General features: G+C 50.5%; 1 protein-coding gene and 2 pseudogenes across 1 annotated transcript in view; all 3 read left to right on the top strand.

Moving 5' to 3' along the window:
* Positions 1 to 282: 282 nt before the first annotated feature.
* On the top strand, positions 283 to 3577 carry LOC120642738 (annotated as a pseudogene).
* A 727-nt stretch (positions 3578 to 4304) lies between these two features.
* Positions 4305 to 9897, top strand: LOC120642737 (annotated as a pseudogene).
* A 3866-nt stretch (positions 9898 to 13763) lies between these two features.
* LOC120642736 (BEACH domain-containing protein C2-like) overlaps positions 13764 to 25365 on the top strand; it is a 37338-nt gene continuing 25736 nt past the window's right edge. Inside the window, exons 1-4 of the mRNA XM_039919308.1 lie at positions 13764 to 15789; positions 16355 to 17139; positions 17982 to 18686; positions 25069 to 25203. Coding sequence (XP_039775242.1) covers positions 14106 to 15789; positions 16355 to 17139; positions 17982 to 18686; positions 25069 to 25203 — 3309 coding nt within the window. The 5' untranslated portion in view covers positions 13764 to 14105. The remainder of the gene's footprint in view (positions 15790 to 16354; positions 17140 to 17981; positions 18687 to 25068; positions 25204 to 25365) is intronic.

Genomic DNA, 25365 nt, shown 5'->3' with positions numbered 1-25365 from the left:
ATTCTCCTACTCCTTTTCCCCACGATCCGATATCGAGCTGAGTAATTGGAAGCCTACACTACACTTTTTTTAAGGGTAAGCCTACACTACACTGGCAGCTCGGTTCCTCAAAAACAAAAAAAAATGTGAGAAACACTGAATGTTCAGCTCTAATTAAATCACCCTCGGGCCTTGGCCCCACACAGCAAGCGGGCTCTGACGGGCCGTGTGAATTCGAGTGGGTTGGGCCTTTAATGGGCCGTGTCTTCCGCGTGGGCTTTGCAGCCCAACACACACAGCACTACTGAAGCGAAGCAGGAAGCACGCCGGAGTTCTGCTGCAGCAGTTGCCGTCCTCGGCCTCCCCTTCTTCCTCACCTTGGCGCCTAGCGGGGGACCTGGAGATTCACCCGGACCTCGATTGCTTCCTTCTGCTGCCGGTAAGGAAGCCCTGCTTTCCTCGGATTGACTGTTCTAGGGGTGGCAATTTTGCTCTGCAACTAACTCTTCCGCGCCGCGGCCAATCAAACCCCAAATCCTTCTGCTCGGACGGATATCCCAATCCGCCAAGTTTGCCGCGTGTTGGATTACTGATATCTGTTTGTTTTCCAAGAGAACTGATGCGGTTGTAGCTTACTAGGCCCGATGGGAAGCAGGGACGGCAGCGGCGACAGCACAGGAGGCCAGGGTTATGCCGCCGACATCGATTCCATCAGGGAGGCGCAGGCCCGCATTGCGCCGTACGTGCACAGGACGCCCGTTCTGTCCTCGACATCGATCGATGCCGTAGCGGGGAAGCAGCTGTTCTTCAAGTGCGAGTGCTTCCAGAAGGCGTGAGTAGGATTACTGCCCGATGTGTTTGTTATTCAGTTCTGGAAATGCTTTGTATTTGGTACTGCACTGATTGTTTTTTTTTTCAACGAATGCTACTGTAGTGATTGTTTGTGTGGAAATATATGTTGTGCTGTGCAGTGGCGCATTCAAGATCCGAGGTGCTTCGAATTCGATATTTGCCCTTGATGATGAGCAGGCATCGAAGGGCGTCGTGACACATAGCAGGTTTGGTGCTAGCTTCAATGTTTTGTTTGCAATTTTTCCAGACATCGGCAGAACAGAGTGGTATTGATATGGTGGTTTCTTCACAGCGGAAACCATGCTGCTGCCGTGGCTTTAGCTGCAAAGCTGCGTGGCATACCCGCACACATTGTCATACCAAAGAATGCACCAGCATGCAAGATCGACAACGTTAGGCGGTATGGTGGTAAGGTTATCTGGAGTGATGTCAGCATTGAGTCGAGAGAATCTGTTTGTAAAAGAGTCCAGGAGGAGACTGGTGCTGTTCTTATTCATCCCTTCAATAATAAGTACACTATCAGGTGCGTTTGGGTTTTGGGCTGTGAAATGATTTTTTTTGAAATAAAGCTATGAGATGGTTTTCTGGTTTAGTTCTTCTATAATGCGGGGAGAAGTTGGAAGAAGCACACCTGAAGAGCCCAGTAAAACAGAGTGTTATATATTGCATTCGGGAATAATGAATTGCTTCCCAGAAAGGAGTGTATTGATTCTCTTTCATTTTGTTGGACCGTATGGGCGATGTGGAGATTATGCCCATTTCCAAACACTAGAGTTGCTTCTGATATATAATTTATTTGTTTCACAATGGTTTAGACATTTCTTCTGGTAATGAATGTTAAGTGGATTTAGTGTGTCACTTGTCTTCAGTTCTTTCTCGGTTAGTTCTTATCCTAAATCCTAAGAAACTGTTGTGATGTGCAAGAAGTCAGTTTGGGATTTGGAACTGTAGGTATGGAGAATTCTTCTTCCTGGTCCACGATCACTACACTCTGTAAAGTGATGCACTCAAATGGCTAGATTATTAGCAATTTTCGTAAGGACATAGCGTGTAGGTTTAGCAGTCTGTTGGAACACCTTCGTGTTTCTGGATTACATATCCTGATATCCTCGTATAATAATGAGGACCATGATTGTCCATGTATGAAGAGTTCTATCAGATGCTTACTTTGGTATCAATGGGTTCTTCTAGTGAAGTGGTTACAAAAACAATTGGAGTTACTTGATACTAACTTAGCACATCAAACCCGATTTTTTTATTTTTCCTGTTGGGCTATGTGGTCTAAGTGAATATCAACCCATCTTTCTTTTAATCCTTTTAGACAAAAAGGAAAACCCTGATCGTACAGAAGATTACAGGTTTTAAGAAAAATGTGGGCAGGGAAATGAAGGAACTGGAGCATAAGCTTGCTGGTGCACTCATACACAAAAGGAATCAAAATGAAATGAAAGGCTACGTGGCCCCTAAGACATGACACTAACTTTTGCTATCAATTGAACCATTTTTGGATCAGCCTGCTTTCTCATGTTTTGTTTTTGTGTATTGCCAACATGCGCTCTTAATGCTTGGACATCTGTGATGATTTTCCAGTGGTCAGGGTACAGTATCTCTTGAGCTTCTAGAGCAAGTCCCTGAAATTGACACAATAATTGTTCCCATTAGTGGCATGTACTACATTAACGTTTTCGCGAATGACACTATTTTCATTTTTTGGCACTAGCATAACTTTTTGGCTGAACTACAGGTGGTGGTTTAATTTCTGGTGTGGCCCTTGCTGCAAAGGCCATAAACCCTTCAATACGTATTCTGGCAGCAGAGCCAAAAGGTGCTGATGATTCTGCCCAGTCCAATGGCTGCTGGAAAGATCATCACATTGCCTTCCACAAACACCATTGCTGATGGACTACGAGCTTTTCTTGGCGACTTGACATGGTAAAGCAATTTGCATTGAACATACTTACATCATCTTTTCACACTTTGGTTCTTTGAACCTTCATACAACATCCATCCTTTATCTTGACATGTGCTTGCTTGATAAGTTGATTGAAATGTTGGATAATATGTTTTCCTGGAAGGTTTTGTGAATTAATCTCCTGAAATGATTTGCAATGCTGCCGATGCTCAATGTTATGAAGTTATGGTAGAACATATACTATTGGCATATTGGGTAAAATTTCCAGCTATGCTGTGAGTTAATGATACTGACAGTAAAAGGAGCACTATATCTAACCACCAATGTCTGAAATGTAGTCCAGAGCACTTCTGAACTCAGCATTCTATCTCGTTTTATGGAATTTGGTAAATCTGATCTCTATTTTGTAGGCCTGTGGTGCGTGACTTGGTGGATGATATCATCGTTGTGGATGACAATGCCATTGTGGACGCCATGAAAATGTGCTACGAGATCCTGAAGGTAGCTGTGGAGCCCAGTGATGCAATTGGCCTTGCTGCTGTTATGTCTGACTAGTTCAAACAAAGCTTTGCTTGGCATGACAGCAGCAAGATAGGGATAATCGTTTCTGGAGGCAACGTTGACCTCGGTGTTCTTTGGGAATCGCTGTACAGACGATGATTTGAGTTGGACCGATGAAAATTGTGTATGGATTCAAATGTACAAGGCGAGACGTTGTAACATATACATTGATTTAAATAGGATTCTTTCTTGTCGGTTAAGTTGCTTGTCAAAACTTTATGCCGTACGTTAGCGAGACAATGTTGAAAGGCTGTTTGTTTGGGTGACCGATAATTGATTTCGGACTTGGTTCAGTCCAGCAGTGTTTTCTTCAGACGTGTTTGGAGAAATTGCTGGACGAATTTGACTGATTTACGTCAGGCAGTCGTGAGAAAGAAATCGGACTCGCTTGGCAAGCGCTGCGCCGCTGCCTCATCTCATGTAGTGAGAGAGCCGTCGTTCCAGTCTAAAAACACGAATCTTAAAGCATCCTTTCCACCAAAAGAGAACCCCACCCTTCCGAGCCAGGTTTACAAAACCGGTGGGAACTAGTCCGGTTTGACCGGTAACTGGTCAAACCAGTCCGGCCCGGTTCCGGTTTGGGCTGGTACCAAACTGGTCTAAATTCAAAATTCAAATTTGAATTCAAAAAAATGAAAAATTCCTAAAAAATTCATAAAAATACTTCAAGGTGCGACGAATCTAATGGTGTCAAATTTTCTCAAAAATTCATTCGTTTAACATACTTTTCGGACATTTAAAGTTAAACCAAAAAAAGAAAAAAAAATGAGACGCCCCATTGAGACCCACTTGGTAAACCGGTCAAACCGGCCGGTATACCGTTCCAAACCGATTACACATGCGATTTTGAATTTGGATTTGAATTCAAACCAGTCAAACCGGCCAGTAAACCGGTCAAACCATGCGCTTTTGAATTTAGATTTGAACCGATTCCACCGGTTTCGATCAAACCGGTCTAGTAGTAAACTGCCACCGGAGGGCGGTGGTATGGCCCGACCGGTCGGATTATTAACCCTGCTCACGCCCTTCTCCCCTCCCTTCCCTCCCACCGCCGCCGCCGCCGCCGCCGAGGAAGACACCGGCTGTAGCAAGCAAGCGCGAGAGAGGCAGCCGTAGCCACAGATGGCGAACAAGCGGCAGAGAGAGGCGCGGAAGCGCTTCCGGGAGGCGAACCCGGACCTCTTCCCTCCGCAGCCGGCCCCTTCCGCCGACGGCTCCAAGAAGAAGAGCAAGAAGAACAAGAAGAGCATGTTTAAGAAGGCCAAGAAGGGCGGCACCGGAAGGTCGAAGCACCCGCTGCGGATTCCCGGGATGCGGCCCGGGGAGTGCTGCTTCATCTGCAAGTCCACTGAGCACGTCGCCAAGGCCTGCCCCGAGAAGGCCCTCTGGGACAAGAACAAGGTACGAACCCACTAGTGCCTTCTGAAAACGATGTACTCGGTACCTTGTGACGCCGCATTGTGTAGAGTAATTTCAAATTGCTAAAGGTGCCATGTACGCTGAATAATGTAGCCGGTGTAGAATGTACAAGTGATACTGCCATTTGTTTAAGATTGCTCAAATTCTTGTAGCATGCCATTGTTTGGTTAGGTTTTCATCGGGCAAGGAGTGCCGCTGTACAGCTACTGATACTATCCCTGCTTGTCAGATGCGAACTCATTACTTAATTTTTTGAGCAATTATGTGCTGGTTTGATCAGTGGCGGAGGACAGAAAAAAATTAAGGTATGGCGGAGTTGCATTAATGATAAAGTAAGGTTTAAATTGAAAGTAGTATGTGCATATCGGTATTTGGATCTCAAAAAAAAACTCGGCCGGGTAGGGAAAGACCGCCCCACCGGTATTAGCTTAAGAAGAAGCCTCGGCTTCCCCGACCGAGAAAATCCCCGAACCCTGGCCCCGCCCTGACACTAGGAGACGTAACCCCCGGGAACTGTGCCTAGGCCATGTAAGGGTCCTCAGGCCGACCTGGGCCGTCTCACAACCAGTGCTTTGGCACACGGGGCCAGCGAGGGTTTTTTTTACCCTCAGCCTGAAATTCGCTTCCACAGGGAGTCGAACTCAGGACCTGAGGGGTGCCGCTAGAGTGACTAACCAACTGGGCTAGCATCCTTTGGCTCGGTATTTGGATCTCAGCCTCTTCCTTAGACTGAAAACTCCTGAAATCTGCACTCCAATTCGAACATGGCACATGGCAGCATCAAAACTCGCCAAAGTGATGAAGAAAACAAATGAAAAGCTAAGTGCAAGCAAATTCAGATATTCAGTATGCAATATGCACTTCCACTTTATGTGCTTTCCCTTCCGTTCCATGCTACTAGTACTAGTTGCCTTCTCCATGATGCGTACGATCCACCATGAGCACGTGACAGTGACTTTCTTTGTTCATCTCGCGGTCTCAGCAATTCGCATATCCCCACGCGCCATCGCCCATCACCTCGACGCCTAATCGCCACCTCGCTAGACACCTCGCGCATATAGTCGCTTCGTCCTCGATCAGAATCGCTTATTATGTTGCTGGGACATCGAGAGTCACATGGACTCGTTGAACAATCAGAAATGGCCAAAAAAAGCCCATGATGCTGGTCCAACGCAGCATCTTCCTTTTAGCGTCTTCTTTCTCGCGCTCGGAAAGATAGAAACACTGAAACAGCTCTAATGACGGCTGTTGGACATCAGACTCAAAAATCTGGGCGGAGAACTCGGAAAAACCAAGGTATGGCAGCCGCCATACCTCGCCATACCGAGTCCTCCGCCCCTGGGTTTGATCAATCATCAATGGTTACATGATGGACTGGGAGCTCCCCGCTGTGAAATTCTCTTGCTAATGAACTGTACTCAGAGTTAATTACTTGTTTTTGTTGATGTTCCATTTAGTCAATTGGTTTCTGTTTGACTTTTACTTTTGCAATGATCGACTTTTGCTTTCTTTAGCCATGTAATAATACTATGTTCGGTTCAGATTTGCTTGCTCTGCAGGGAGCGCGGCCATAGTCTGAAGAACTGTCCTGAGAAAAACGAGGGGAATTCAAAGAAATTTTGCTATAACTGTGGTGAATCTGGACATTCTCTTTCCAAATGCCCCAAGCCAATTGAAAACGGTAATCCTCATACATCCATATTAGACATCTTCTGGTTCTTTGTACCTGCCAGCAGCGTTATCATTACCTATGTGGTTTCACTCATTTAGCACAATTTTATATAAAGGGGGTACAAAGTTTGCAAGCTGCTTTGTTTGCAAACAGCAAGGGCATTTGAGCAAGGATTGTCCTGAAAACAAGCATGGCATTTATCCAAAGGTATTTCACCATAAACCTTCTCAATTCTCTTAGTTAATGCAAGATACTGAAATCAGATCACATATGCATTTTGTAACTAGAATTTATTGGTAACAATATGTTGTGCCTGGCAGAAAATGTTTTACTGTTTTATATTTTTATGTACTAGTTAGGCCATTTTGATCTCCTCTACACTTTAGATGACTAGAAAGTTTTTTCTTCTTATTTTGGATATTCACGCACCATGCAAACATATAGATAGTCCTTCAAATATATGGCAAACAATTGAAGTTGCTAATTCCAGGGGCTTTAGATTTTTTTTATGCAATTTATCCTATGAACATCTAAAAACAGTAATTCAGCTTGAACTTATCTGTACATTTAACTTTGAAGGTTGTCCTTGTCAAATCCAGATATACTGAACTGCTTGTACTCTTGATGGAATTTTGAGTTCCTCTAACTAGCTCCCAACTCTATTCCTTCTGGTGATCCTGCACAAGCCTATCTAACGAAAACAATGTGTTGAGACTTCAATCTTCTTTGATGTCAAAATGTTCTATTGTTTTTTTAGTACTGTTTAGATTCTTTTTTTTCCTTTATTTTGTTAAGGTTATGACTTCCATGCATTTGAGTCTAAACTCCATATATTTGTTAGGGTGGTTGTTGTAAGATATGTGGTGAAGTTACGCACTTGGCCAAGCATTGTCCAAATAAAGGGAAGCAGGATTTGATGTCCTCCAGAGACGATGGTAAGCAGCTCATGGTCATCAACTTTATATCTTTGCAACATCATAGTTGAGACAAAATCTCAAAAGTTGGAGTGCTGACAAGCATGTGACTGATCTATATATTCAACCTACCTTTAGTAATCCAGTCTCCATGGTAACCAGCTAGGTATTCTGCAGGGTGCATACACCATATTCTTGCCTGGTGTTTTTTAACATGAAATTATTTTTACTGTTTCTTTGGGATGGTGATTTAGTGAAAGGAATCTACAGTTATTTTATCTGTAGAAGAGTGTCAAAAAAGATAAAAAGAAAGTATGTATATGTAGACTCTGCATCATGTGACTATGTAAGGATGGGTGAAATGTTGCTTTTTACTTGACGATAACTGGCTTTGCTTATGCGAACATCTGAGATAAATTGTGCTTACTATAGTTTGAGATGGTTAGTAATATGATGCAAGGACCTATGTTGTAGTTGTCCAGTACAGGAATAACTATTTACCGGTGCACTTGGCCTGCTTATTTTCAGATGTCAACATGGAAGAACACTATCAGGAAGGTCCTGTCGTTCACCATGGTGGAGACGACCTTGAAGATGATTTCATTGAAGAAGAAGAATCGAAACCCGCCAAATCAAAAAAAGCAAAGCAATCTGGTTCAAAATCGGCGGGAAATGATGAGAAGAATGCCAACCCAAAGGCAAAAGCTAAACAGGCCCCAAAAGTCGTAAAATTCTTTGGTTGAGGAGTGAAAATTTTGTAGCTGAAGATGCAGAAGATCCTTCTGGACAACTTGTATTGTGCGATCATGGTTGCCTAACTGACGATGAGAATTTATCTGCCAACCACGTGCAGTTTGAAATTTACCAGTTTGGTACCTCTGAATGCCCTCAGTGTTCTTCTAATTGATTTTGCTGGCATTGGCATATGCTTATTTGAAACCAGCATTGAAATTATACTCTGGGGATTCACTTAGTTTTGACATCCATCAGGCATCAGGGTCCAGTTTTACTTTTACGTATTCCATTGCCTCTATTGCCCGAAGAACGGGAGATATTTCTGTGGTGCATTCTGTCGAGTAATTCTGCAGCTGCAGAGGGGATGAATCTGATCTGAGATAATCAGCCATGTATGTTACCGTGCTGTCACAGCTCAAGATTAGTTAGTGTTCCTCATGTTTCGGTCGCTAGCCAGCCGGAGAGTCCGCAACGATGGATCATGGATGGGTGGTGGTGGCGCGCATGCTGGACGCGCGCGCCGCGCACGGAGGGGACGTGCTTGGTCAAACGCGCCCTCTCCTCCGAACGTGGCGGCATGGCAGATCCCAAACCTCCTATATTTCGCCCTCCTCCTCCCTGTCACACAGGCCTTGGAAATCTTGCGTCCGCCCGCGCCACCGCCGCCGCGCACCGCCTCCTTGCCACCGTCGAGCCCGGCGCTGTGGAAACGAGACATTCCCGTCGACCATGGTGAGACATGCATCATCGAGCACCTGATGCGGCCGTGGCAGATCAATGCAGTCTTGGTTTCACTTGATTTCTTATTTATCATGTTGCGAGATTATATATTTGTTGTGTAACCGTACGTGTCTGGCCTTGTGTTGTCGAAAAAAAAAATGATAATGCAAGGCGAACTCGGCGTCGGGGATGGCCGTGAACGATGAGTGCAAGCTCAAGTTCCAGGACCTCAAGTCCAAGCGGAGCTTCCGGTTCATCACGTTCAAGATCGACGAGCACACGCAGCAGGTGGTGGTGGACAGGCTGGGGAAGCCGGGCGACACCTACGACGACTTCACCGCCTCCATGCCCGACAGCGAGTGCCGCTACGCCGTCTTCGACTTCGACTTCACCACCGACGAGAACTGCCAGAAGAGCAAGATCTTCTTCATCTCCTGGTAATCATCATAGTACCATGCATACCGGTTTATTACTACATTGCCGACCAGCAGCCAGCAATGCCGGCGGCGGCGAACACGCAGTGGATCGAAGGGGATCCACGGCTCATCGATCTGCGCGCACGCACAAATGCAGGTCCCCGGACACGTCGAGGGTGAGGAGCAAGATGCTGTACGCGAGCTCCAAGGACCGGTTCAAGCGGGAGCTGGACGGCATCCAGGTGGAGCTGCAGGCCACCGACCCCAGCGAGATGAGCATGGACATCGTCAAGGCGCGAGCCCTCTGAGGAGAAGCCGCGCCGCCGCTCGCATGCATGCCCCGGGCGGACATCGACCGACCGGCCGGCCGGCAGGCTGGCTGGGCATGCCTGCCTGCAGCATGTACCCGTGTGCCGTTCACGCACCGCACCGCCGGTGGTGCCAGTGTTCTCTGTTACTCCGTGTAAACTACTCTGCTAGATCGTTTTCCTTCCCTGCCCAAAGATTAATTAGACGGCATGTCGAGATAATCCTTCCTGTTGCTGCTGCCGAGGGTACATGTATGTCTAGATTAATTAGACGGCATGTCGAGATAATCCTTCCTGTTGCTGCTGCCGAGGGTACATGTATGTCTACAGCTGCTATGTGGGTCAGACTCCTTGTAGGCTGTGCCATTTCGAAGAGAACTATTGCAAGATGAGATTTTTGTTGCCTTTATCTCCGTTGCAATCTAGTAATGTTATTAACGGGAGCAGCGCTCACAGGGAATCTATTACAAGATGAGATTTCTGTTGCTTTTATCTCCGTCGCAGTACATGTCCTGTTTTAGCTTATGGTCAATTTTGAAAAAAAAAATCGAAAAGTTAGATTACTCTCAGAATCGAGAATCCATAATCAGCTAGATTGACTTTTCGATTTTCCAAAATCGAGCCTTCAAAATCGGCCTGAAGCTTAAACAAAGGGAGCCATAATGTTATCGACAGGGAGCCGCGATCATAAGGAATGATATTGTGTTTGACAATGATAGACCAAAACTTTTTTTGTGCGGGTGCTTTTTAGAGGGACACATTGGCTCCGGTTGTTGAGCTCTGTTGTAGCATATTGATGACTGAAGGGAGTGGCTAGTCGAAGCATGACAACTTCTAGAGTCTTTAGCTATGCAATTCTTCGCATCTCACGGATGACCTTCATTTTACATATTACGTATTGGTTATTAATTTGAAATATAGTGTGGTTTAAATTTTGAATGTGTGATTGTACTAATTGCGGATTGATGTCTCTCCCCGGATGGGTTTGAAGTTGGAACCTTTTTTATAATCTCAAAACATTTGGCTGGCCGAAACGTCGTAGATTTAAAAAGTGGATGAGGCAATCGATAAAGCTTAGAGAACATGTTTAATTAGATTGCTTTGACTGACGGGCATGGAAATTTTAGTGGGGCGAGGACGATAATCAGAGAGCCTTCCCATTGAGCTCTGGCTCACCCTTCCAGTTTAGGCCCTGTTCGGTTTTCTTGGAAACCGCCTCATTCCACTCGGTTTTAAAGAAAACCAAACAGACTCTCATTGACTTGCTAAAATTTTGGCGCGGAACCAGTGTCATATTGAAAGAGTGGACACCAGTCGACATCCTAAACGACTAATTATATCTGAAATAGCAAGCAGCAGTGCGGCTAAATGACACTCACAATGAGCCATCATGAGGAGCATTTTTCTACTTCTAAATCATTAGGGAAATTTTCAGAAAAAAGAACACACAGTAATTAAACTCCTCTGCCTTGCAACCTGGGACTTGGGAACCGGCGGTGCAAACAAATGCTCTTGTTACTACCAAGACTTCAAGAGCATCCAAATCAACTTGGCATCGTTTCCTATGTCCATATGCGACTTGAACGCTCCTTAGAGTAGTACTATAGTATACAAATGCAGAAACGAGGAACGATTCTTCACAGCACACAAGAAGTGCTTCATGTGCAGCAAAACTTAGTGTAGATTTATCCTTTTTTCTATTCTACTGTCAGTCTGCCACTGCCGCCCACGAGCTTGAAATTCTGTGAATTGCTGCGATCGCACGCCCCCATAATTTTTTTACTGAGACCTTGTTTGTTTTTAGGGATTTTTTTAAGTCCCTGTCACATTTGAAATATTAAATATAATCTGTTTATAAATATTTTTTGACAACTGAGTACTAATTCGCGAGACGAATGTAATGAGCCTAATTAATCCATAATTTGCTAAAGTAATGCTACAGTAACCATTCGTTAATTATGAATTAATATATCTCATTAGATTTGTCTCGCAGCTTAGTCCCGGGGTTCTGCAGTTAATTTTATAATTAATCTTTATTTAATACTTTTAAATACTAAAATTTTCTTTGATGTGACATGGACTAAAATTTAGCCTCTAAAATCAAACAACCTCTGAATTTTGCTCAAAACTTCACCGGTAAAAAGGAATATCGCCCCGGTCGTTGCATGCCGTAAATTTGCTCCCCTCTTGATAATGGCGCGGGCCCAGAGGCTGTAGTTGACTAAAATCGAGAGCCCCGGTACTCTCAACAACTGATCACACCAGCCTTTGAATAAGCAGTGCTAGCTGCTTTCACATGAGCGCGGCGCAATGCCAGCCTCTTTTCTTTTGAGCTGTGGCGGTCTGGCAGATCGGTCAGGTAAAGCTGCTGCTGCCTGCTGCTGGCAGTGGCTCTTTCAGCTCGCCGATCTCTATGACTGTATTCTTTTGCACCGGCAGTTGTTGTCGGTCGATTGTGCTAAGAAATGAGAGTCGCATATGAACCCAACCCACATGGCCACACGCGGCACGCCCACACGCAGTACGCTCGTACTATACGCAGATCATGCTCCTAGTGTCAGGTTGTGCTGTTCGCAAATCACGATCCATCTGATCGGTTAACTATCGGATGCGCTTTCCCTTTCATTCGCAAGTAGGCACCACCGCACCAGCAGCTCCTTTTTATGGGATGACCAGCCCCCTGCATAACTGCATTGCTACTACCGTAATACGGCATTGAAGCATGGTCCTTGGACCAAACGATGCTTTTTTTGAAAAAATCTTCTTGTGTTGATTGGATTTTCACTTTTGTTATAAAGGGCATGTCGTAACCTCTAAGCATCCATGAACATTAAGATAAATCATGGAGAAAGCAGTAGGACCCGTAGAGACATGTACATGTGGGTTCGATGGCATCGGAGCTGTCTATTCATAACGCGAGCAAGAAAACAAGAACCTATTGCAGAAGGGAAAACCTTCCCCGCCCACCCCTGCCTCTCCGGCAGCGCCAGCAGCTGGCGCCGCCGACGCTAATTATCAACTTCGACCTCCCCCAACACCAACTCCGTCTGGGCGCCATCCCTTGCCGCTCGGCGAGAGACCCCCCCACCTCTGTCTCAACCGGCCCCACTATTGGGCCATCAACCCCCGACGATCCTCCGTACCATAGGACTAGGCAACCTCGATCTTAACCGCAGCAACCCTGAACCCCTAAAGCGTCCCCGCGTCACTGCCGTCTCGATCGGCCCCACTGTCGGGCCATCAACTCCCCGACGATCCTCCTTACCTTAGGACTCGGCAACCCCAATCTTAGCCGCGGCAACCTTGAACCCCTAAGGCTCTAATCTGGCGGCTTGACAATCGCCGACAGAGGCAGAGCTTCGGCGGTGCCGCGACTAGGTGTTCTGCGATAACATGTATCACACCCGCGCGTGTGATGAATAGACATCGTGATGGCATCTGAGTGTGGGTGCAAAATCTTGCTCGCCTTCGAGGTGCACATCGGGTACTCAAAAATATATTATTGATACATGATAATTTTTCCTATGGTTGATTGGGTAGCCTCGATATTTGCACAACCTCTATTAATACGTGCACCGAACTCTATTCTTATGAGTATTTTCGAGAGACTGAGCCGACAGATTTTGTACATGTATCATGTTCTATGCGTGCGCGTCAAAGCCTGATGTACGTATTGTTGGATGTTGCTACTTTCTTTTGTGTGATTGGGCGAACTGAGTTTTGTGAGCCAATGACTTCGTGAGATGTTTGCTTGTTCTCCTTCGGTGTTTGGTGCTAACTTCGCACTTTACTGATTTAAATATGGTCTTGATGATATCATGAGTAGACCAGCAGGTGAATATTGGGTGCAAAATCTTGCCCGTTCGGCTTCGGGCATGACAGGCTCTCGCTCCATCCCTGCACCTAACCTTGATTCGTCAGTCGTCATTGTAATACCTAGATAAAACAAACTAGGTATCGAGGTTAGTACAAATGTGCAATGTACACGTTGATGAGACAAAACTCGTGTGGTAAGTTTGGAGTAGAGCCTGCTCGTGTTTACGTGTGCGTGTGGGCGTGCACTGCGTCGTGCCAGGTTCCAGCTGTCTATACTCCTGGAAAAGGCCAGCTCTTTAGTGACTGCCAGGTGGGCCAGACCCCGCATCTCGCCGTGAAGTTCCCTCGACGGGCGCCCAAACCCGCCGCACCAACGCGGGAAGCGGCGAGGCACACGGGCGAGAACGCGAACGAGAGCCGCGACCCGTGAAACCCAGCACGGGCAGCACCCCACCCCCGCCGCCGCGCTCCTGCGCCACGTCTTCTCCCCTCCTGACCTGTGTGACCTCCTCCCTCCCTTCCCCACGGTCAAGTTCATCATCCGGTTCCGTCCGCCTCTCGGATCTCGCCGTGCGCCGCTAATCCCACCCACCTCCTCTCGCGCATTTGCACCAAACACCCCGCGGATCCCCGCCCAGTGCCCCAGATCCGCGCACGACCATTTCCCGCCCCGATTCCAGTCCCCGCCGCGCCCGTAATCGCCCCCGCCCGCTGTTTCACTTCCGTTGACCGATTCCCGCCCCGCATTTCCACCCCCGGGGCTCTGCTCGGATTTGGGTTTGATGGAGTAAAGCCCTAGCAATGGCGGAGGACGCGCGCGAGTCGTCCGATTCCTCCCCGCCGCCGGCGGCGCCACCGACGCCGCCGCTGGAGGAGGGCTCCGCGGAGCAGTTCGAGGCCGCGGCGCCCGGCGCGGAGGCGGGCGACGAGGGGGAGGCCGCGTCGGATCCGGGGATGGGTACCAGCACGCCGGCCACGCCCGCGACGCCCTACGAGCCGTCCCCGCGGCCGAGGAGGCCGCCGGGGGTGCCGGCCGACGCGCCGCAGGAGGTGGTGCGGGCGGTGGAGGCCGCGATCGCGGGCGGGATGGACCTCCTCCGCGAGGTGGTCTCCCAGGAGCAGGGCGAGCTGGCGCACTCCGTCGTCGACGTGCTGCTCGGCGCCATGGGCGGCGCGGACGAGGCGGCGGGCGACGCCACCGGCACGGGCGCTCCCCCGAGCGTCATGTCCAACGCGCGCGCCGCCGTCGCCGCCGCCGAGCTCCTGCCTCACCTCCCCTGCGACGACGAGCCGTCCCCGCGCACTCGTATGGTCGCGGGTTTGCAGGCCGCGCTCCGCGCCTGCACTCGTAACCGTGCCATGTGCTCTTCCGCCGGCCTCCTGGCTACCCTCCTCGAGTCTGCGGAGAAGCTGCTCGTCGAAATGAATCCGGGTAGTAGCTGGGACGGGACACCGCTGCTTCAGTGCATTCAGGTGTTGGGTGGGCACTCGCTTAGTGTCAAGGACTTGCATTCCTGGCTTGGTTTGGTAAGGAAGGCACTTGGAAAAAGCTGGGCCACGCCACTGATGCTGGCGCTTGAGAAGGCCATGGGGAGCGAGGAAACGAGAGGTCCTGCTGCAACATTTGAGTTTGACGGGGAGAGCTCTGGTCTGCTTGGCCCTGGTGACAGCAGGTGGCCCTTCTTAAGTGGATATGGGTTCGCCACTTGGATCTATATAGAATCATTTTCGGATACACTCAGCACAGCAACAGCTGCAGCGGCCATTGCTGCCGCTGCCGCTGCCGCTGCAACATCTGGAAAATCATCAGCAATGTCAGCTGCTGCAGCAGCCAGTGCCCTTGCAGGAGAAGGAACAACACACATGCCCCGGCTTTTTAGCTTTCTCTCTTCAGATAATCAGGGTGTAGAAGCATATTTTCATGGCCAGTTCTTGGTGGTGGAGAGTGTGGGCGGGAGGGGTAAGAAAGCTTCTTTGCACTTCACTCATGCATTCAAGCCTCAGTGTTGGTATTTTGTTGGGTTGGAGCACACAAATAAGCATGGTTTGCTTGGGAAGGGTGAAAGTGAATTGAGGCTGTATGTTGATGGTAGCCTATATGAGAGCCGTCCTTTTGAGTTCCCGCGTATCTCGAAGCCACTTGCGTTTTGCTGCATTGGGACAAATCCACCACCAACTATTGCAGGCCTGCAGAGGCGGCGACGGCAATGCCCATTGTTTGCTGAAATGGGGCCTGTCTACATCTTCAAGGAACCAATTGGGCCAGACAGGATGAGACGTCTTGCATCCCGAGGAGGAGATACACTGCCCAGTTTTGGAAATGGTGCAGGCTTGCCATGGAAGGCAACTAATGACCATGTTAAGAGTATGGCAGAAGAGAGCTTTACACTTAACAATGAGATGGGGGGAAGCTTGCATCTTCTTTACCATCCTAGTCTGCTCACTGGGCGGTTCTGCCCAGATGCCTCACCTTCTGGTTCATCAGGTTTATCTCCCCCCACCTACTCCCTCTGTACTTAGTGTTGACTATAGTCGTTTTCCTGCTCCCGCACTAGTTCCCCATGTTAGTACCTTTGCCTTCCAAATCCTATAATCCCCACTACAAATATATTAAAGGAGAGAACAACTACTGAAACACTGAATCATTTTGGGGGTGTTTGGATCCAAGAGGCTAAACTTTAGCCCACTTATTTACATGCCAAATAGTAGAACTAAACATGAGCTAATTGCTAATCTAATTACATAGATGATAGCTAATTGGTCGTTAGAGTCCATTAGCCCTAGATTAGCTCTCATTGCCCACGTTTAGCCCCATTAGCACATCTAGGGCTAAACTTTAGCACCCCTGTTTTAGCACATCCAAACAGCCCCTTAATAGGACTGCCCTACTGTTCAATCATTCGTACCATTTTCATTTTGCAAGGCCATTTAAACAAGGCATACTGAGTTTCTTGTTGCTCCAGCTACCTCTGAATGCCATAGGGGGGTCATGCTCTGTGACACTCAAATATATGAATTATTAACTGGTGCCTTTTTCTGTTGAATTTTAGGCACTCATCGAAGGCCTGCAGAGGTTCTTGGATTGGTTCATGTTTCATCTCGTGTGCGCCCTGCAGAGTCTTTATGGGCCTTGGCTTATGGGGGCCCAATGGCGTTACTTCCACTAACCATAAGCAACGTGCTGATGGACAGCTTCGAGCCTACACCTGGTGACTTATCATTGTCGCTTGCCACTGTTTCCCTTTCTGCCCCAGTTTTCAGGATTATTTCCCTAGCTATTCAACACCCTGGAAATAATGAAGAATTATGCCGGACATTTGCACCAGAACTTTTATCACGTGTTTTACATTATCTGTTGCAAGCTCTTTCGAAGCTGGAAAGCGAAGAAGAGGCACTGACTGATGAGGAGCTTGTTGCTGCAATTGTATCTTTGTGCCAGTCTCAAAGAAATAATCATGAACTTAAAGTGCAGCTTTTCAGCAGTTTGCTGTTGGACCTGAAGCTGTGGAGTTCATGCAGTTATGGTTTACAAAAGAAGCTTCTCTCCTCTCTTGCTGACATGGTATTCACAGAATCTGCTTGCATGCGAGATGCAAAAGCGATGCAAATGCTTCTTGATGGCTGCAGAAGGTGTTACTGGGTGATTCAGGAACCAGATTCAATTGATAACTTTGCACTTACTGGAACAAAGAGATCTTTGGGTGAAGTGAATGCTCTAGTCGATGAACTTTTGGTTGTTATCGAACTGCTGCTAGGAGCAGCATCTTCAACAGCAGTCTCTGATGATGTCCGCTGTTTGATTGGATTTATTGTTGAGTGCCCTCAGCCTAATCAGGTACTTGGGACTTTGGATTACGAGACAAACTCTGTCAAGCTTCCATCAATGTTTTTATTTTTTGTTCCATCTGGGACATGAATAATCTGAATGGAAAATGCATAAGTCTTTTGCGTCTTATGTTGCAAGCCTAACATATTTTTATATCAAAGATGCACTTGAATCAATCAAGTGCAACTGGGTGGTGTATATACATTGGTAATTATAAAGTCATCTTGAACCCTGATGCATGTTTTACCATACATCATGAGAAGTAGGTAAAGTGTTTAGGAACCTTACTTCATAGGATAAATAATACACAGAAAGAGGATGACACCGTGACATAATGGAGATAGAAACTCTAGGAGTGGGCAGCAGGGCGCAGTGGTTGAGGAATGGGGACAGTTGAGTTTACTGCTAACGCCTAAAATTCCCAAATTGTGGTGGTGGCTTCTTAGTAGTGTGCTGCTTCTGCTCTGTCTAAGCCCATGCCCATGAGATGTGATGTTAACCATGACAACAGCAGCAGCAACAAAGGCTATAGCCCCAAGCAAGTTTGAGTTGTCTATTTTGTCTCATTAGGAGTATCTGGGTTTTTATTGTCTCGTCAAACTTATGATAAGCCTCCTCTTTTACCGGCCTATGGACTAGATATATTGAGATAACATAGGCAGAGTTCTATTAACCACTACAAATTTGACAATCATGTTACCTGTTTGTTCTTAAAGCTTGTCCAGAAATCTTTTGCTCCAAGTATTTATTTTATATGCATTACCTATTCGATGAATATGAAGGAGCCCCTTATCTAGCGGCTTTAGTGGTGATCTAGAATGAGTTGGTTCTTATTATGTGCTTATTGGCAGGTTGCAAGGGTGTTGCATCTCATCTATAGGTTGATTGTACAGCCTAACATCTCTAGAGCCAACATGTTTTCTCAATCCTTCATCTCTACTGGTGGTGTGGAAGCACTTCTTGTTCTTTTACAACGGGAAGCTAAAACTGGTAATAAAAATATTTTGGATGATTCTGGTGCAAATTTGTGTGAAAATGATGTACACAGGGATGGAAGTTCCAACAGAAAAGCTGATAATGCTGAGACAAGATGCCAGGTTAATGAAACTCAATCAGCTGAGCATGATGAAACGATCCTTCATGAAGAAGCTGTAGAACATGAAGCCACAAATGTAAATGATATGCTGGACTCACATGTTGGAAGTAAGGTACCTGGTTCTGAGAATGGGCTCTTGAAGAATCTGGGTGGCATTAGCTTTTCAATTACTTCGGATAATGTCCGAAATAATGTTTACAATGTTGACAAAGGTGATGGCATTGTTGTGGGCATTATTCACATTCTCGGTGCTCTAGTTGCATCAGGTCACCTTAAATTTGACTCTGGTGCTGCAAGTCCAAATATACCTGGTGATAGTCAGACCACCCTTAATGAAGAAGGAAATCCTACGTCAGAAGATAGATTGTCGTTGTTACTTTTTGCATTGCAGAAAGTATTCCAAGCAGCCCCAAGGAGGCTTATGACTGCAAATGTCTATATGGCTTTAATTTCTGCTGCGGTATGTTTTATTTTCTTGAATGCTACATAATTAGATATGACTATTTACCCAAACTGATCGGATTAATGTGATTAATCGAAGTTAGTTGCTCTTGGTTTCCTGTCTCTACTTTCAGCCCCCTTGTGAAGTACAATAAACCCTTTTCTTAATAATGGAGAGAATGATTAGTGTATTCCTCCAACCCTAGATGGGTGGGTATATATAGATCCTATACATGGGCCTCTAGATGGGCCTAGATACACATGGGCTCAATATACTTCAACACCCCCCCGCAGTCTGAACTACCGGCGCAGCGGTGTTCAAGACTGGACAACAAGAAAGCCAACACCCCCCCGCAGTCTGAACTACCGACGCAGCGGTGTTCAAGACTGGACAAGATGAGAGTACAAGTAGAGCACAAAAGGGCTAATACCCCCCCGCAGCCACAACTAGCCACCGGCTACGTTGAGGCTGGATCGAAACTCCGAGAAGGTCGACGAGGGCAGCCCCTTCGTGAAGATGTCAGCAAACTGGGAGGTAGTCGGTACATGGAGTACCCGAACATCGCCGATGGCGACTCTGTCGCGCACGAAGTGTAGGTCGATCTCCACGTGCTTCGTCCGCTGATGCTGGACGGGGTTGGTGGAGAGATACACGGCGCTGACGTTGTCGCAGTAGACGAGCGTGCTCTTGGCGAGCGGGCTGTGGAGCTCCGCCAAGAGCTGTCGCAGCCAGGACGCCTCCGCCACGCCGTTAGCGACAGCCCGGTACTCCGCCTCGGCACTGGAGCGGGAGACAACCGGCTGCCGCTTGGACGACCAGGAGACCAGGTTGCCGCCCAGGAAGACGGCGTAGCCGGAGGTGGAGCGACGAGTGTCCAGGGCAGCCAGCCCAGTCAGCGTCGGTGTAGACCACCAGCTCAGCAGAGGACGAGCGGTGAAGTACCAGGCCGAGGTCCACAGTGCCACGGACATACCGGAGGAGACGCTTCAGCGCAGCAAGGTGTGACTCCCGGGGATCATGCATGTGGAGATAGACCTGCTGAACAGCGTAGGTGATGTCCGGCCTGGTGAAGGTGAGGTACTGCAAAGCGCCGGCCAGACTCCGGTAGGCTGTAGGGTCAGCCACCGGATCACCCAGATCAGCAGACAGCTTCGCCTGAGTGTCGACTGGAGTGGAGCAGGGCTTGCAATCAGTCATCCCTGCCCGCTCCAGAATATCGAGGGCGTACTGCCGCTGGTGCAGAAGGAGACCAGACGGGCGAGGCTCAACAGTAACGCCCAAGAAGTGGTGGAGCTGACCAAGATCCTTCATAGCGAACTCCTGCTGCAGAGAGGAGATGATACTCTGAAGCAACTGCTGACTGGAGGCTGTGAGCACAATGTCATCGACATATAGCAGCAGATATGCTGTCTCATCCCCATGGCGGTAGATGAAGAGAGACGTGTCAGACTTGGCCTCGGTGAACCCCAGTGTCAGCAAGAACGTGGCGAACCGAGAGTACCAAGCCCGTGGAGCCTGCTTCAGTCCATAGAGAGACTTGTTGAGCCGGCAGACCATATCCGGACGACTCGAGTCCACAAATCCCGCAGGCTGAGAGCAGTAAACAGTCTCTGACAAGGTGCCGTGAAGAAATGCATTCTTCACGTCCAGCTGGTGCACAGGCCAAGTGCGCGAGAGCGCAAGTGAGAGGACCGTGCGCACCGTAGCGGGCTTCACGACCGGGCTGAAAGTCTCATCATAGTCCACACCAGGCCGCTGAGTGAACCCCCGGAGAACCCAGCGAGCCTTGTAGCGCTCCAGTGTGCCGTCAGCCCGACGCTTATGCGTCCAGATCCACTTGCCAGTCACCACATTGCAACCAGACGGACGCGGCACGAGGTCCCACGTCTGGTTGGCAAGAAGAGCCGCGTACTCCTCTTCCATCGCGCGACGCTAGTGAGGATCCGCCAAGGCGTCGCGGACAGAGGAGGGTATTGGAGAGACCCGCGGCTCTCCCTCGGTGGCGGAGAGAGTCGCGGCCTGGGACGCCATCCGCCGAGTCACCATGGGATGGATATGTCGAGGATCCCGATGGATGACCGGCGGGTGGTACACCTCCGGCTCTGCTCGAGAGGGAGCCGGAGGAGGCGGCGACGGCGACGGCTCCGGTGTCGGCGTCGCAGGAGCCTCCGTAGCAGGAGGCGGGGCAGGTGTCGACGCGGAACGACGCCGGTACACCTGCACCGGCTCAGCGTACCGCTGCGGCGCCGGGTTCGGCGCCGGACGACGCCGGTACACCTGCACCGGTTGAGCGTATCGCTCAGGTGCAGGGGAAGGCACCGGGGCCGCGCGTGGCGCAGCAGAAGACACCGGGTCCATGCGCGGCACGACCGGAGGTCCGAGGGCCGCGCGTGGCGTGACCGCGGGCACCGGGGCCGCGCTCGGCGCAGCAGAGATCACCGGAAGTGGTGCCGGTGCGCCAGGAAAACCTGCAGGAAAAGGACAGACAGGTAACGGTGGCTGAACCACCGGGTCAGGCGGAAACAGAGACGCCAACTCGGGATCAGAAGGTGTGGAGGAGGTGGAGTAGGGGAAATCCGACTCGTCGAAGACGACGTGTCGGGAGATCAGAACGCGGCGAGAGGTGAGGTCAAAGCATCGGTACCCCTTGTGGTCAGGGGAGTACCCGAGGAACACACAACGAGTCGAGCGGGGCGCCAGCTTGTGAGAAGCGGTGGCGGAGGTGTTAGGGTAACACGCACACCCGAAGACCGGGTGGTCATAGCGAGGAGGGGTACCGAAAAGAGCGTGGTGTGGAGTGGGAGCAGGGGAAGCAGTGGACGGAAGGCGGTTGAGCAGGTAGGTGGCGGTGTGGAGGCTCTAAGCCCAGAAGCGCGGGGGGAGAGAAGCCTGGATCAGAAGGGTGCGTACGACGTCGTTCGTCGTGCGAATCATCCGCTCAGCCTTGCCGTTCTGAGGAGAGGTATACGGACAAGACATACGCAGCTGAACACCCCGAGACAGGAAGAAAGATCGGGAGGTGGAGTTATCGAACTCCCGCCCGTTGTCACACTGGACGGCCTTAACGGTGATGCCGAACTGAGTGGACACCCAGGCAAAGAAGTGGAGGAGGGTGGGGAAGGTCTCAGACTTGGCGCGCAAAGGGAAAGTCTAAGAGTAATGAGAAAAATCATCAACAATGACCAGATAATATCTATAGCCAGACATGCTGAGTACAGGAGATGTCCACAGGTCACAGTGAATAAGATCAAAAGCATGCGCAGCATGCGAAGAAGAAAAAGAAAACGGAAGTCTAACATGACGACCTAACTGGCACGCATGACAGAGGTGCTCAGCAGGAGCCCTAGTACATGGAACATCGGTACTACGGCGTAGCTGAGCCAAAACGTCGCGGCCGGGGTGACCAAGCCGGCGGTGCCAGGTGGTGGAAGAAGGCGTCACGGCAAAAGCAGAAGACGAAGAAGTCGAAGGCGAGGTAGCGGAAGCAGGAAGTCGAAGAGTGTAAAGGGGCCCCGGGCTGTCACATCGGAGGAGCGGACGCCGGGAAGCCGAATCCTTCACAGTAAGACCAGAGGAGTCAAATTCGATAGAACATGAGTTGTCAGCAGTAAACTGGCGAATAGAAAGAAGGTTGTGAACCATTTGAGGAGCGACAAGAACATTGGGAAGACGAGGAGCAGAACCCACGGCGGTGACAGGAAGGCAAGACCCATCACCAACCATGATAGAAGAAGGACAAGAGGGGTGTGGGGGTCGGATAGAAGAGAGGATACCAGCATCGGGAGTGGTGTGGAACGAGGCGCCCGAGTCGGCGATCCACTCGGTGCTGGTCGGCGGCGTCAGTCCCATGGTGCTGAAGGACTGCGCCAGAGCGGCCTGGTCCCACCCCCCAGGCCAGGTTGGCTGCTGGCAGGGCTGAACGGGCGGGGTCCAGGACGGCGCGAAGAGTGGAGCAGCGCCAGTGAACATGGCCGCCGGCTGGAGCTGAGGACGGTGCCCCCCTCCCGGAGCCTGGAACGGCCACATCGAGATGCGCCCTGACCATGGGTTGCTGAAGGATGGCCAGGGCGTACCTCCAGCGGCAGGGGCAGGAGCGGGAGCCGGAGCCGGAGGAGGCGGCGCGCCCCGACGGCCCCCACCGGTACCGGTGCTCCCAGAAGTTGGGCCACCAGTGCCACCACCACCACCCCGTCGCCGGCGACGTCCACGGCCCCCCCTCCTCCGGTCTGCCCGGCGGTAGCAGCACCAAGGAGGGAGGTGGCAGAAGCAGCGGAGGAGGCCGGTGGAGTAGCAACGAGCGCGGCGGGGGTGGGCGAGGACGATCCGGGCGCGAGACCCCTGGTGATCTCGAGGGCGAGGTCGTCCCGGACCTGCAGGAAGGTGGGGAAGGGCCGCTGGCGGGCGATCCAGCCCTTCATGTGGTCGTAGGTGCTGCTCAGTCCCCGTAGGACATTGAGCACCAAGACCCGATCGGACACCGGATCCCCGAGGTCGTGAAGAGCATCGGCCATGCTCTTCATCCGCCGGCAGTACTCACCGACTGAGAGGTCCCACTGCACGAAGGTGCGGAAGGTGGCGTCGAGCTGGAGAGCGCGGTACTCGGCGTTGCCGAGGAACTGCCCCTCGAGCGCCACCCAGGCCTGCCGCGCGGTGCCGCCGTGTGTCCTGACGAGGTCCTGTAGATCCAGGGAGATGGTCCCGAAGATCCAGGACAGGGCGACGCTGTCGAGGCGCAGCCACGTCACGTCCCGCGTCTCGATCGGCGAGTCGGCGAGGACGTGGTCGTCGAGGGCGTAGCGGCGAAGGGTGAGGAGGACCTGGTCCCGCCAGCGGCCGTAGGAGGAGGACGCGGGGTCGAGGAGGACGGAGACCAGAGCCCTGATGTTCTGGACGCCGGCCGCCTGGAGGTGGAGCTGGGCGACCATGGGGTCAGTCGGGTCGTACCGAGCGCCAGATCCAGCGGGTGGGGCCAGGTGGGAGGAGGAGGTGCCGTGCTCGGGGTCGACGGGCTGGCCGGAGGAGACGCGAAGGAAGCGCTCCGCCTCGGCGACCCGGAGGGCGAGGGCGTCGGCCGTGGCGCGCTCGCGCTCCCAGGCGAGGGCAGCCACGCGGACCCGCTCCTGGGCCGCCGAAGCTTCCGACTTGGCGGCGAGGAGAGCCGCAGCGAGAGCGGCGTCGGCCTGCTGTCCACGGAAGGCGGCGACGGCGAGCGGCGCATCCATGGGAGGCATCCCGAGCTCGGGCCACGTGGGAGTCGCGACGGCGGGCTGCTTGCCCGCGGCTACCGCAGCGCGATGCGCCTCAGCGGCGGCGGCGGCGGCAGCGTCGCTGGTCAGTGCCTGCTGCGGGGGACCTCCTGGCCCCGCGCTTGTAGCGGCAGTAGCAGCCGCAGGTTGCTGCAAGGGCGGCTGCGGTGGCCACAGCGGGCCCTGGACCCTGCGCGAGCAGCTCGCCTTGCGCAGGCAGCTGCTGCAGGGGCTGCAGGGCGCCCACGGCGGCGGCGCCCGTAGCACCCGCGGCCCCTGCGACCCCCACGGCCCCCGCGACGTCCTGTGCTGGCGGGAGGATGGCCAGCGCGGCGGCCGGCGCGCGCCAGGCCGGAGAGCCCCAGGCGGCGGCGCCGGCGCCAGATCCGGTGCCCCCCGGGGTCGCGCCCCCCGCGCCGGTAGCAGAGACGGCGGCGGCGGCTGCGGATGCAGGGGTCAGGGCGGCGGCGGTGGGGCGCCATGCGGCCGCAGAAGCAGGGGAGGAAGGAAGTGGGGGGAAGGAGGAAGGGGAGGAGAGGGATGGCGCCGGGAGGGGCGGCGCCGGCGGCCGGCGGCCGGCCATAGCGCCGGCGGCGGCTGCTGCAGCGCCCAGAACAGGGGCGGCGGCTGCAGGGGAGAAGAGAAGAGAGAGAAAACCCTAAGCTAATGATACCATAATGGAGAGAATGATTAGTGTATTCCTCCAACCCTAGATGGGTGGGTATATATAGATCCTATACATGGGCCTCTAGATGGGCCTAGATACACATGGGCTCAATATACTTCAACACTTAACATTGTGGCCCTACTAATGATGCTTCAAATAAAAATGATATAAAATAAAATAAGAATATAATGATGTGTTCTTTAATGGTCATCCAAATAAAAATGAGCAGGAATGGTAAATTAACTCTACCTAATTGACTGTCTGGAACCATTACAATTTTCATTTGGTTTTTGTTATATATGTGGTTCGATTCGATATTTTTGCTCACTTGATTTGTATCGGCATAAAAGTACACAACTTTTCAAGTTTAATGATATTAGCCTTCCTCCTTATTTTGCTGATCAACTATTGGCCAATTGTTTACAGTTTCCTTTACAGTGTTAAAATAAAATTTATAGCTTTGACTTTGCCAAGTTCTTGAATGCAGATTAATGTTTCATCAGTTGATGAAAGTCTTAATCTCTATGATTCTGGTCACCGTTTTGAACATATCCAACTTTTATTGGTCCTACTCCGCTCACTTCCATATGCATCTAGGGCATTCCAAGCTCGTGCTATACAGGTGTGTTTCCGTTGACTTACAGTGAATTGTTACATGATTTGTATCCTCCGTTTTCAAATCTTTGACACCATTTTTTTTTTGCTCAAACTTTGACCAACAATATTTATTCAGTTAGTTAAGTAATGTGAAATGAGTACCATTAGATCTGTCATCAAATTTACT

Source organism: Panicum virgatum, chromosome 7K, assembly GCF_016808335.1.
Source record: "Panicum virgatum strain AP13 chromosome 7K, P.virgatum_v5, whole genome shotgun sequence".
In the NCBI taxonomy this organism is placed as follows: Eukaryota; Viridiplantae; Streptophyta; class Magnoliopsida; order Poales; family Poaceae; genus Panicum; species Panicum virgatum.
This window is presented reverse-complemented; position numbering and strand designations above follow the sequence as displayed.